The sequence below is a fragment of the Leguminivora glycinivorella genome, chromosome 4 (genome assembly GCF_023078275.1).
Source record: "Leguminivora glycinivorella isolate SPB_JAAS2020 chromosome 4, LegGlyc_1.1, whole genome shotgun sequence".
NCBI lineage: Eukaryota > Metazoa > Arthropoda > Insecta > Lepidoptera > Tortricidae > Leguminivora > Leguminivora glycinivorella.
The window spans coordinates 3,924,487-3,938,882 of record NC_062974.1 but is presented as its reverse complement, the minus strand read 5'-3'; the positions used below and the strand labels follow the sequence as shown (position 1 = coordinate 3,938,882).

Here is a 14,396-nt window from a genome sequence, read left to right as displayed (position 1 = left end):
ACGTTGATCTTTCTTTCATGCGGGGGCTTCGCCCCCCGAGCCTCCCTTTGTTTGCTCTTAAAGGTCACAAGAAAACGCTAACCCAACTTATTTTAAATACAACGTTGATCTTTCTTTTATGCGGGGGGCTTCGCCCCCGTGCCCCCTTTGTTTGCTCTTAAAGGTCACAAGAAAACGCTAACCCAACTTATTTTAAATACTACGTTAATCTTTCTTTTATGCGGGGGCTTCGCCCCCGAGCCCCCTTTTCGTTACTCTTAAGGGTAACAAGAAAACCTTCACCCAACTTATTTTAAATACAACGTTTGTCTTTCTTTTATGAGGGGGCTTCGCCCCCCGAGCCCCCCTTTGTTTGCTCTTAAAGGTCACAAGAAAACGCTAACCCAACTTATCTTAAATACTACGTTGATCTTTCTTTCATGCGGGGGGCTTCGCCCCCCGAGCCCCCCTTTGTTTAAAAGTCACAAGAAAACGCTAACCCAACTTATCTTAAATACTACGTTGATCTTTCTTTTATGCGGGGGGGCTTCGCCCCCCGAGCCCCCCTTTTCGTTACTCTTAAGGGTCACAAGAAAACCCTAATCCAACTTATTTTAAATACAACGTTGATCTTTCTTTTATGCGGGGGGCTTCGCCCCCCGAGCCCCCCTTTGTTTGCTCTGAAAGGTCACAAGAAAACGCTAACCCAACTTATTCTAAATACTACGTTGATCTTTCTTTCATGCGGGGGGCTTCGCCCCCCGAGCCCCCCTTTGTTTGCTCTGAAAGGTCACAAGAAAACGCTAATCCAACTTATTGTAAATACTACGTTGATCTTTCTTTCATGCTTCCCCCCTCGAGCCTTTTTTTCTGTTCTTATCTTCCGGCACCATCATCAGGCCTTGAAACCTAATCGTAGTCATAGTTCATTACAAGACTTTTCTAAGAAGCCCAAAAACAGCTATGATACGATGTTCCATCATGTAGTTCCAGTTCATATCTTCCGGCTCCATCATCAGACCTTGAAACCTAATCGTAGTCAAAGTTCAATACAAGACTTTTCTAAGAAGCCCAAAAACAGCTATGATACGATGTTCCATCATGTAGTTCCAGCTCATATCTTCCGGCTCCATCATCAGACCTTGAAACCTTATCGAAGTCAAAGTTCATTACAAGACTTTTCTAAGAAACCCAAAAACAGCTATGATACGATGTTCCATCATGTAGTTCCAGTTCATATCTTTCGGCTTCATCATCAGACCTTGAAACCTAATTGTAGTCAAAGTTCATTACAAGACTTTTCTAAGAAACCCAAAAACGGCTATGATACGATGTTCCATCATGTAGTTCCAGTTCATATCTTCCGACTCCATCATCAGATCAGCTCAACAGTACCATATTATTGTATTGTCATCGGAACTACATATAGCTGCCAATTTTCATTACGCTACGACTCCTGCAAGATGGTTAAATTAGCTTCCTTAGATTCCATTACATACATAGTTACATACACGACGACCTATTAATAAAAAAAAAAAAGCGTGTTAAAAAAGTTTTTGTAGGTTGAAGTGATATTTCATTGCAACAACACAAAAATTATGAACACTCAAGGGCCACCCAAGGGTCTCAGGCTTGACACGCTAAGTAGATACGTTTGCTTGATCTATGGTATATATGACATCTGTGTGTTTCGGTTTGTAACATTTATCCTTTGTTCTTTTATTTACGATACTTTGCCCTACTGATTTATTTACTTTCTTTGTCGTATCGTTATATATTATTAATTTATTTTTTTCATGTTTGTTTCAGTTCTGATTCTGATTGGTCTCTTTAGTAACTGGAGGTGTGTAATAATAATAAAAAAAACTGTACAGAAGTTTCACTACTCATAGAAATAATTGAACAGCGGAAATGGATATCCTATTAAAATTTCTGTTTTTAATCACTTGGTTCGCAGAAATATTTGTAACCAAACCCCGACCAGAAATATATGACTATTGTTAGGAGGGCGCTGTCACTCTGACGTATGTGGTGGTGATGGTGACAGTTCAGTATAGTATAAAGAAAATAGTTCTAATCAAATTCCGCAACATGGCGCGTTGTCGTATATTTCTGGCCCCATAGCCGAATGACTTTTCAACGACGCGAAACGAAAACGAAACGCCGCGAAAGGACGTCTGGCTCTGTCGGACCAATACGCAAGAGCGATATAGATGGACTTTAATTTTTGATCGCAATAATTTAATTATTTCATTTAATAGTGACATTTCCAGTATAAAATGAGCTAGAGTTGGATCAACAAGTAAAGTCTGCTACTGTACATAATTTTACAAATTTTTGTTGCTGTTTTTCGTAGCTGTACAATTTTTTGAAGTCTAATTATCTAATATTATTTCATAAATTAGTAGTGAAACTTCTTTGCGCTATCTTAGAGAATAACAGTACAAAGTATTTTAGTGCACAGTATGTCGAAGCACAGATGCCAGTCATCAGGCCTAGCCATGATGCCCATCGTTTGTGTCGTAGCGAAATAATTCTAATAGCTTTCTGTCGCACCAACATGGAAGGGCATTTTCATAAATTGGGTCCTGATATTAGTGACAGTTGTTAACAAAAATTAACTCAATGTCAGTTTTGTGACGACAATAAAATTAAGCATGAAATTTCAATAAAAATATTGATTTTGTGTTAATTACATAAACTATAAGCAATAATTTACATTTAGAACATGAAAAAAGTTGTTTTTTAGACAAATTGTATTCTTAATCGTTGTCACAAAACTGACATCGAGTTAATTTTTGTTAACAACTGTCACTAATTTTGGGTCCTAAATTCTAAAAATGCCTGAAAGCGTACGAGAGATGACCGTATCGCTCACTGCGGCGCGAATGACTGGCATCTTGGATAGGCATTCAGGTTTCTTACAGCAAAAATTTAAGATTCATCGTCTCTTTTACACCCTTGTCTTTTCTTATAAACGTTAGTAATTGTCTTTGATTTTGCTTTAGTATTTTCCCTTAGTTTTATGTACATACTAATTGTATTCAGTATTTAGCTAGGTTCATTTTAGTTTAGTTCGTATTTCTATGATTTATTTACGATTTCTGCTGTGAGAAATTGAAAATCTTTTAAGCTCCAGCTGGTTTTTCGAATTAATCTTAAGTTGACTATAAATTTACTCTACAATGTATTAATTTTCAATTATTAAGTTATAATAATTATTTTTTTATTTATATTTCAATTTTAACACTTTTTTGTGTGTCCTTAATTCCTATTTTTTCTGTATTTATCTTGCTTTTCAAGATTTGATATATGCAATCTCATTTGTATTATGAAATTTATGAACAAATTTGTGAACGGTTGGAGGTACCTCATACTCATTTTCAATTTATTATTTATTTCATTTAGTATTTGGTACCATAAAATAATACTTAATTTAAAAAGACTACAATAATAGCATTACCACGATTTGGACACTGATATATTTGTTAGCATAATATGCGTTTACTTTCTATGAATCTCGTTCCAGCATATTAGATCAGCCGGGCGATTATGCTCGTAATTTTATCATTTATCGACGTGGATATAGCATCCGCCGCGTTCTGGCAAGTATGTCAGTGTGAGAGTGACAGGTTTCTTATCCACGTTGATAAGTGATAAAATTGGAAGCATGATAGGCCCGCAAGTTTCGTAGATGTTAGCAAATATATCAAACTAAAACAACAAATAAATTAAAACAACTCTGTACAAACGAGGTAATTTGGAGCGCAAAGTTAGGCTAGCCGTGGCCGCTTGCGGTCTATATAAACATGGCGGCTCGATGTCCAACATTCTGCTCGGCTTTTTCAACTATTTTGCCTCTTTTCAGACAAAGTTTGTGGGATGGTTCAGTGGCATAGAAAATAAATGTTTTTATATCCTAGAGCCGATATCATGGTCGCGCGATAAACGAATATAACGACGGGCCGTCCTTTTCGCACTATTTGTAAAGTTAAAGCGGCGGCCTGACGTTTTATCGTCTGTCACTCTACCATTATTGCCTGCTAGGTTCTAGTGATAGTTCGATTGGACATTGTAGACCGGTAACTACGGGTGAATTTACAAGAGCTAGCACGAATTGATCGAATGGCTGAAGGAAAATAATTAGATTTTTGTCACATCAGTCAATAAATTGTTAGCTCTTGACTTGACAGTTTTCTCTGTATGGTGCTCTGGGTAAATTCCGATTAGGGGACCATTTCAGCTATTCGAAATATTTTCAACGTATTAGAATATTACAGGTATGGGAGAGTAGATAAAAAGTAGAGTAAATAGGTATCTCATAGGTAAGCGTGCTCCACCGTAGACCGCATCATCACACCATCAGGTGTGATCGTGGTCAAACGTCTACCTATTCATACTAAAAAAAAACACGCATGTTCAGTAGTCACATACGGTACTCTAGTTAATAGTGTCATATTTCATTTAGTTGAAATTGTCTCACAGTCCAAATTGTCCCCGTGCACCTTGTATCGATGGAGCGGGCGTATTATGATTCCAATTGAATCACTTATCCACGCGGATAAAGCATCCGTCACGCTTTGGCAAGTCTGTCAGTGTGAGAGTGACAGATGTCTTATCCACGTGGATAAGTGATAAAATTGGAAGCATAAGACCCCGGCAGATGTCTAATTATTAAAATAGAAGATATATTAAACAAGTTGGTGCACGCACACTGGCATTCTAGAATATGAAAACATGTGTAAAAAGCAAAATTACTTAAATTTATTTTATTCTGTGGTCATTGTAAGTGCGATACGGACGGCCTGGACCCCGTTTCTCAAAACTGAAAGTTACGAGTTACAAGCGGAAGTTTGTTTCCAACTTGTCATATTAGATGACTGCCGCTTGTAAATTGTAGCTTCGAGAAATGGGCCCCTGATGTTTTATCATTTATCGCGCAACCATGCTTGCCTGCCAGGTATTCATTTATTCAGTGATAATGTTTAGTGAATTACGTAGTATTAATTTGCATTTTAATTTTGATTTTACTTTGTAATTAGTGATTATTTTTAATTATTTTATTTTATTGAGGTAGTGAGTGAGTTAATTTATTTTGTATTAGGTATCTGAATTCTATTGGTTGTTGAATTAAAAATATTGTCTGAATAAAATGTTTAGGGTAAAATTGTGATATTCAGGGCTATTGTGTTGCCATAACTTGATGTGATATTGATAATTTAAATGGAAAAAAACCTATTTACAAAAATGGGACCAAAGAATATTTGTGAAAAGTAAAAAAAAAACTACAAAAGAAAGAATTTAGAAAGCTAATTGTGATAATTTTTATAATAATTTACATTGCTTATTATAAGTACAATTATTGACACGTATTTAATGGTATATTAAATCAATTCCTATTCAAATTAATTATTTTCATTGACTCTCATTAATTCTAAAAACATTTTGAATAAAATACGATGAATTCTTTAAAAAAAAGTTGGTCGTTATTCTTTTTGTGTTCGTCCTGTCGTGACAAGACGAAGGGCAAAGAATTTTTCCAGAGTAAAATGATATACCTTGTCAACGTCAACGTTCAAGTTCATATTTCTCAAGGATTCCTTCATCACCATGACTAAGTAAACATCTTCGTAAAAACTACGCATCAATAGCCAACAATGGACGATCACCAACATCAACATCGGTAATATCAATACTGTTCTATACAAGGGCTGGTTCAATATCCCCATAACACCACCGCGGCACATAAACAGCGATGTATGCTAAACGTAATAAAGTACCGCAATATTGGCTGTCCCACGTTGGGCGTCAATGCCAAGATACAAACAGGCTTTCGCACGCGAAAAATTCAAGGCCTTTGTATGAAGGTTTGATTTCGCTTGGACTGTGCGAAAATGCTTTTCATTAGAGGCCTCGCCGAAATGACAATCGTCGTGGCGATCGAAACGTCGTTTGTCTCTGTCGCGCCACTACAGAAGAGCGATAAGGAGAGCTAGCTACGAAGTGTAAGCGATTGTGACGTTGTCTAGGTGCCCGGTTCGATGCGGAGGAGGTGGGGGTTGTCGCTGAGTCTGCCCGAGCCCGTCAGTTGCGCCGCAGCCGCTGCTCAGAGCGCACGCGTTGTCGCGGGGACCTCACACATGACATAAGACGGATTGTGAGTGTAGCGGTTACATAATTTGTTTTGTATCTTTTGATTGACGGCTTATAATAAGTTCATTCATGTCTCTATTCGTTCTATGCTAGGTTTAGTAAATTAAAATGTATATCATTAGGTATTATCATTAGTACTACGTAGTTACCTAGTCGGCAGCGGATTGGGATTTTTAGGTTATACCTACCGACCGTTTAGAAATAAATAGGTAACTAAGCTAGTAGGGAAAACGCGGGGCGCTAATTGTATTAAGTAATTAGTTCTCGAAATGACGCATGACGGATTTCTATTAAATTTAATTGTTAAGAGTAGTTTTTTTGGGCGCCATACTGTCACGCGTAGGTATTACATAGGTATCTACCGAATGTACAATTTAAAAACTCGTTTCTTTATAATTCATTGAATAAATAAACATACCTACAAATATCAGTTAATGCATACGTATATAACACATTGTTTAATGCATCCACAGACTCGAAAAGGACAATACATCTCTAGTTTTTATTAGGTTACCTATCAAATCGTTAAAAAAAGGACAGCCATTGGAATATTTTTTTTTACATTTAAATTAAACGTATTCTAATGGCTGTCCTTTTTTTTGAACAACGGTTTCATTAGACCAATTGATAAAATGGAGAACTGCAAGCAGCAATGAGTCTTGTCAATGACGTATGACGATCATACAATTATTAGTCCACTTAAGACGATACAGGAGGGGTCAATTCTCCATACAAACGCTCTCGATTATTTCCTCCCTGGTTTTTGAAGATAGAGCAATGATTTTTTCAACACAGAAATTATTTTTATCTGTGCCTTTTGATTTTTTGATATTCTTATTTTTAAAGACGCTGAATCAAAAGGTGTTATGTATTCAAAATTGGTAACAATTAGCCAAAAAAACTAAACAGTCCGACACAGATTATTTCATTGTTATTCTGATTCTCAAATTTCGTTACGATTGATTAAGATTTGAAGGAGGAAACAGTCGAGAGCGGAACATCGATTTTAAAGATTTTTTCGCAATATCTTTTAACTGAGTTGTTTTGAATTGACAATTTTGTTTCGATAAATCTAGTTAATAGCACTAGTATATATAACTAAAATTCTCAAACTAAAAGGGGGGCTCCTTTCCATTTTAATTTTCGCTCCTGTAGCGTCTTACCACCACGTTTCGTAGCCATGATTTTGTCAGTTTTTGACCATTGAAAAACTATTAAACTGTTATTAAACTAGGGCCGTCCCTATCGCACTTACAAATAGTTAGGGACGGCCTGATCGTTTATCGTGCGAGAGATAATCTATAATTACCGTGAAACAATATTGGGAGTTAGTGGTGAAACTATAAATCTCATACTGAAAGGTCACTCGTTAATAAATGATAAGACCCCTAGTTTTCTCATGAATTTTCACCAGAAAACCGTTTAGTGGCCAACCATTTTAATTTTATCGTCCGCACGTCCCGTCCCATGCATATTAAAGAGGCGTTTAAATGCATAAATGTGTTATTATGCCCAAAATTTGCTAGGCAAGTTTATTTCTCATGGGATTTTTATACTGAAGAAGTTATTATTAACCCCCGACGCAAAAACGACGGGGTGTTATAAGTTTGACGTGTCTCTCTCTTTGTACGTGTGTGTGTCTGTCTGTGGCATCGTAGCTCCCGAATGGATGTACCGATTTAGTTTTTTTTTGTTTGGAAGCTGTATTAGTCAAGTCGAGAGTGTTCTGAGCCATGTTTGATGGAAATCGGTCCACTTAGTCGGGAGTTTTCTCAAAATTTAAATTTTGTGGTTAGATTATTAGTATAAATCCCAAGATAAGAATGCTCCAGTCCTAAGTTCTGAAGAAATTGATTACGTTTATCTACGAAAAAAACTTTCTAAAAGTATTACCGTCCTATCATCATGTTCCCGATGAAATCCCCGAGCTATAAAGGTAACCAATGAAAGCTGTTCAGACAGGGACCTTCGACTTCTTTGCTCGTAATCGTAAAGTTAACGAAAACGTGGGCGAATGGTCTTAACCTTCGCTCTGAGAGTTCTTAAAATTGATATACTGTTTCTTATTTGTTGTTGGAGTTTTTTTTTTTAATTTAGAGCATTTAATCATGATGATAAATTATTTTCATTACTATTATTTTTTATTATAAAACTGATAGCAAAATTGCTTTTGGCCACAGACTGGCCAAAGGCAAAGACGTGACCTACGATGGAGTGAGCTAGCCCAGATCTATGATGCCTGTTCACCCTTCATTTGAAATGACATTATCAATATTTGTGTTATATACAGTATACATATACACACATTAAAATATTTTTCAGATTATGAATTTTTCAGACTGTGCATAAGTATAAGGCCGGCCTAATTTTTTTCATGCAATGAGACCGCTTGCAAATTATTATTTTTTTTTTATTTGGGAGTCCATACTTCAACTTTTTCACACTGAGAAATAATGTGGCATTGGTATGAAGCGCTGGTAGCCTAGCGGTAATTGCGTGTGACTTTCGTTCTGGAAGTCGCGAGTTCGAACCCCGGCTCGCACCAATGAGTTTTTCACTTAGGTGCGAAATGTCATTTGATATTTGCCAGTCGCTTTTCGGTGAAGGAAAACATCGTGAGGAAACCGGACTAATTCCAATAAGGTCTAGTTACCCTTCGGGTTGGAAGGTCAGATGGGATACGCCAAATCTTGGGATTAGTTGTCAAAGCGGACCCCAGGCTCCCATGAGCCGTGGCAAATGCCGGGATAACGCAAGGAGGATGATGATGATGGTATGAACGTTATACCTCTGTCATAGTTATAGTCAGTTGTTTTGTTGCATCCCCTTCCTCGTTCCACTCTTATTGGTCAACGTGTGCCTTTGATGTCCTTCCATCTCATTTGCGGTTTGAGCCCCGCTTTTGTCTATTTTTCTCGTTTTAAAAGAACTCTCGAACAAGCTTTTTATCTGAAAGTGGTGAACAAAAGTAATCTCATAATGTAATTTGGCTGCCTCTTTGAAAGGTAGATACGGGAAAAAAATGGGATGAGTTTTTAAGTAAAAATGATAAGAAAACCGATGAAGGAATCAAATTGAATTGAAAACTGATAACGTAAAAATGAGCACACAAATTACACGAAAGTGTTTATGTAAACTTGAATTTTACTGGCATATTATTGGGCAAAATAATGAAAAAGGGGGTTATACTTAAAAAATTATCTTAGGGCCACTTGCACCAACGAAAATGGAGGGTTAACCCAACATTTTATATGGAATTTGACAGTTGACAGCCCACTAACCCTGAGTTAAATGGTTGGTGCAAGTGGGCCTTAGAGATTAAGGGTCGGTACTCCAAATCATCTGTCACAGAATTTTGCATTCGCAATTTTTTTGTAGGTACCTTTAGAATAGAATAGAATAGAATAGAATATTTTTTTATTCGTAAGCACTTAACAACGACGATAACAATATAATATACACAAAAATTAACGACACACAAACAAGTAACCATACACACAAAGGCTAACAGACAAAAGTGCCACGAAATGGTCTCATCTCAGCATGTTGCTGGCGACTTCCAGCGCTGGTCTTCCGATGAGGCCATTCGGTGAAAACAATCACGACAGGTAACAATTTATGAATACAACACTAATAAAAATAAAAAAAATAGCAAAAAAGAAAGTATGCAAAAGACAACAAAGATTTATTAGAGACATTACATTATTACACAATATTATCGGGTCGGACTCGTCATAGCTGTACATTAAAATATAGGAATTTCCATAGACTGCTGCGGACGTTGAAGGGTACCAACGACGATAACTTTTCAATTGTTGGTTGTCTAGGTACTTCAGTAATTAAACTAATTCAATATTATCCTAATATGGGATCATCCACATATTACGTCACACCAAATTTCAGGTTTTGGGACCCCTCCTATGTCACGCTTTTTTGTATCCCTTTAACAGGGATTGTCACATTTAGTATGACCCCCCAACCCCCCTTACACTGTGACGTAATATATGGATGACGCCTATCCACAAAATTAAAATTTTGGAATAAAGCCCGGCAAGTAGACCGATTTTCATGAAACATGTCTAAAAACACTTCCGATTAATTCAGCTTTCAAACAAAAAAACTAAATCTATATCGGTTCATCCGCTCGGAAGCTCCGATACCACAGACAAACACACACACAAACAGACTGACAGAAACGCCAAACTCGTCGTTTTTGCGTTAAAAAAAGGGTCACCCTTTTTCTGCTCGAAGTAGTTACTTATAGAATCCCTCTTCCCGTTCGATATGAATTTGAATAATCTCCTGGCTTGGGTAAATCCGGGTCAGTCCGAAATGTCACGCACCTCATTTCGGCTGTTTCTCCAGCCTTATGTATGGTACCTATGTACCAGTGGCGGAGCGTCGATACAACTCGATTCCCAACGGGTTCCCTAAAATTCTCTAGTATCTGTAGAAGTCCATGCAAAACAGATGCCAAAAACCCCTCCGGCTTTACCAACGAAAATTTTCACGCCCCGCCATGTTACTAGCTTTAAGTATAGTCAGCAGTTAATCAATTAATCAATGTAAGAGAGTAAAGTAAGTTACCAATAATTTGCGTGTTTCTTTAATGTTAGAAAGCTTTCAATATTATATAAGCATTAAAAGTAAGCTTATTTAGATCGAATTATCACTTCATTTTGCATTAAAATAAAATAAAAACGTGCACAGAAGTGGTCACTTAAGGTACAGTTACGCGAAAGTACTGAAGGGAAACGCTAGACAAAAAAATATCTTCACTGCTGCAATACCTAAATATATGTACATAGTTAACTCACAATTAATATAGGTACCTTCGTGGGATTTTGTTTTTTACAGCAATTTCAAGTACATACCTTCTCTCTTCGTTTATACAACAGGCCAGGCCATAAGTCAAACGCCCTCGCAATCCTAAAATTCTTAAATTCGCCTTACCTAATGGGAAATCATTACAATTGTTCCACTTACCTGTACCAGACTGCCCACGATTATTGATCGAGCGTGGGCGTACGACTCATTCTCGGTTCTGAAAAGATATTTCTTTGGTACTCATAAAATACTTAATGTCTTACATGTATATCTATTGTAATGTGTCTATTGTATGTCTATTGTAATGGAATTATTTTCTCAATATACCTAAGTTTAATAATGGGTGATAATGGCTAACCGAACTTTACTAAAATACTTATATGTAAGTATTTCAGTACTTACCCATGTTTTTGCAAAATATTGCAGTACTAGCTTTTTCCCGCGGCTTCGCTCGCGTTAGAAAGAGACAAAAAGTAGCCTATGTCACTCTCCATCCCTTCAACTATCTCCACTTAAAAAATCACGTCAATCGGTCGCTCCGTTTTGCCGTGAAAGACGGACAAACAAACAGACACACACACTTTCCCATTTAATATTAGTATGGATGTGTGCGGGTTTTTAGCTTTAAGTTTGTATGACTCTCCGCTCTACTTCATTTTCGTAGCGCTACAGGTTACTGATTTCTGCTTTTCCCCGGCCATCAATGTCTTAAGTAGCGATTTCGCTTCTTCATTTCTTAATCAAGTCTATCGGCTAATTCTTCAAATGAAATACACAATGTCGATATTTCGGCACTGTTGCTGACACGGATGTGTCGGATTAGTGGACAATTAGGAAATTAAAATGACCACTCTAAATTACAGCCAAAATTAGGTGGAAATTAGACATAAAAAGACAGTGCCAAAACAATAAGTTCAGAAAACATTCCACTTAGCCACTTTTAAAGTGAAGTCAGACTGATAATTAGGCTTAGGACTTTTTATGGCATACCGTGGTTCCAAAATCCGTGGAGTCGACATATGCAGAAAAAATTTCGAAGGCAAAGTCAAAGTCCAACAGTATGATGTCATATTAAATATAAGTATTTATACATACTGTCACAACGTTACCTAGTTAACTTTAATCGAACGTAGTTAATATTAACTAAAAATGTTATTTATTAGTAAATTTTATCATAATCCTATATAATAATACCAAAAAATTACGTTCGATTAAAATGAACTCAGTGACGATGTGACAGTGTGTATAAATATTTATATTGAATGTGACATCATACTGTAGGACTTTGACTTTGAAAATTTTTCATATGGCGACTCCACGGATTTTAGAACCACGGTATGCCATAAAAAATCCTAAGCCTACTGATAATTTACGCATAGATGGTAAACTTGCACTTGAAATTACCACTTGCATCTCTATTTTAGTCCCGGATTACTGGACGTTTCTGACCACCGATGTGCCGGATTATCGAGATTAATTACGATACAAGTGCGGAAAAGTGTTTTAAATCAACACGAGTTATGAATTCCCTCTTTGCACGTGTATAGTAGTACATTTCGCATTAATGATATAATTATCTTGATATATCTTATCTTGATCGTAGAGGTGCTTAATATTTGACTTTAAATGCAGTGGGTAGCAGTGTTAAGGAAGTCAATCAACCGGTTGAAACGCTCGGTTCACCTCAACTACTCTGAGGAAGTTCGCAACTGTTGCTCGCCGCATCTCGGTTAGTTTACTCGCGGTAACTAGGTATCCTCCTGTGTGCGTAGCCGAATGCACAAACGCTCACGAAACGCTCACGATAATATCTCTTTCGTAGCTATCTATCTCTATCGCTCTTACGTATTGGCGCGACAGAGCTAGTTAGTCGCAGTTTCGCAGCTTGTGAGGCGTTAAACGGCTCTGATTGCCTTGTGATGGTCGTCGCAGAGGGCGAGCCACACATATCCTTCAGCCTGAGGGGCCTTGTGAAGGTTTCCAAGCTAACTCAGGGTAGGGAGGATGAGCTGATAAGAAACACCACTTAAAAGTAACGAACTGGCGTCTTACGCGCCTTTTATTTATAAAGAACTCTTAGGTCTAATTACACTGGTTTCGCTCCATACGGGAGCGAGCTATATACAATGATATATAGGAATATGATACGTATATATGATAACCCGAGGTTTGGCAGCGTGCCCTGGGAAATATATTGGATAACGGAACGTTCCCCGGGGAACAAGGTCGGGAATAAACCGTCCTGGCTAGCTACGCGGGCTTCCACGCGGCCGGGATAGGTTTACGGTGGGAACGGTGCTGGGGATAACCACCCTGGCTAGCTACGCGGGCTTCCACGCGGCCGGGAGAGGTTATACTACGGGGGGAAGTCTCCTGGCTAACTACGCGGGGCGCCACGCGGCCGGGAGACTTATACCTAGGGACACTTGGGGCGAACGCGGGCTTCCACGCCGCCACATCAAGCGGAGGAGCCGTTGTGCCTTGCTCGGGCTCAGCACACCGACTGCCGGTCGGTCCGCGCTCCGCGCGGTTTATATAGGCGTGCGGCGTCGGCGGGGCACGGTGGGGTGTGTAGCCGGAGTAGTCTGCTCGTCGCGCGTCGCGCTACACCGCTTCGGATGCCGTCCGTTGTGACGATGCCGGGTCGTCACAGCCTGTTTACTTAAAGCTAGCCATACACCTACGGATCTGCCCGGCAGATGTGCCCGGCGGGCATATCCGTCCGTGTGTGGCAAGAAATAGACACGGATTTGCCCACCGGGTACCCGTCCACTGCCCGTGCTCAAAACCAACGGATCAGGCACGGGTCGGGCAGATCCGTCGGCTGCCCGAGCATGTGTGTAGCGCGGATGTTCCCGCCGGATCGCACCATAATTAATAGACATATGTAAAGTGTGTAAAGACATATGTAACTCCGTATAGACAGATAAAGTTTAAGAAAAAAACGTACCTCGGAACCATAAAAAAAGGTATTTTGATATTTGACAAACACATATCAAGCAATTCAATACAAAACTATAAAAGAAAAGGTAAAAAAAAAGACCATGTTTGTCGAGAATGGCTCAAGCTCATGCATTGTGCTACAGTTTTTCTTTGGCAGTACTGCAGAAACTCGCTGATACGTCCGCCTCGGATTTGCCCGAACGTGTATGGCTAGCTTAACACTTCACATAGGCATTATTGATAGTATGGCTCCAATGGGTTGTAGTCCAATGAAGTCTATTAAGAGTTCAAGCAGTTCAACTTAGCTCGGAGTTTTACTCGGAACTGTTAAATTGCTTGCTGTTAAACTGGTAAAAAGGTGGTTGATGCAACTATTAAAAGTCAGACAGACTTTTATCTTGAGCAGATGATACACAAAATGAAGAAAATGGTTACTATTTCTTTATTAATTGTATAAAAAGTTGAAAGTCAGGTATCTTTTGGGCTTTTAGGAG

General features: G+C 38.4%; 2 protein-coding genes across 2 annotated transcripts in view; one reads left to right on the top strand and one right to left on the bottom strand.

The window, feature by feature from the left end:
- The window catches only part of LOC125225751 (oxysterol-binding protein-related protein 1-like), a 28,422-nt gene extending 26,592 nt beyond the window's left edge, over positions 1-1,830 (top strand). The window contains exon 14 of the mRNA XM_048129593.1: positions 1,789-1,830. Coding sequence (XP_047985550.1) covers positions 1,789-1,813 — 25 coding nt within the window. The 3' untranslated portion in view covers positions 1,814-1,830. The remainder of the gene's footprint in view (positions 1-1,788) is intronic.
- Positions 1-11,959, bottom strand: part of LOC125225158 — a 53,527-nt gene extending 41,568 nt beyond the window's left edge. Inside the window, exons 1-2 of the mRNA XM_048128734.1 lie at positions 11,950-11,959; positions 11,119-11,176 (exon numbers count right to left, since the gene is read on the bottom strand). The gene's annotated coding sequence lies outside the window, so the exon portion shown is untranslated. The remainder of the gene's footprint in view (positions 1-11,118; positions 11,177-11,949) is intronic.
- Positions 11,960-14,396: the final 2,437 nt, after the last annotated feature.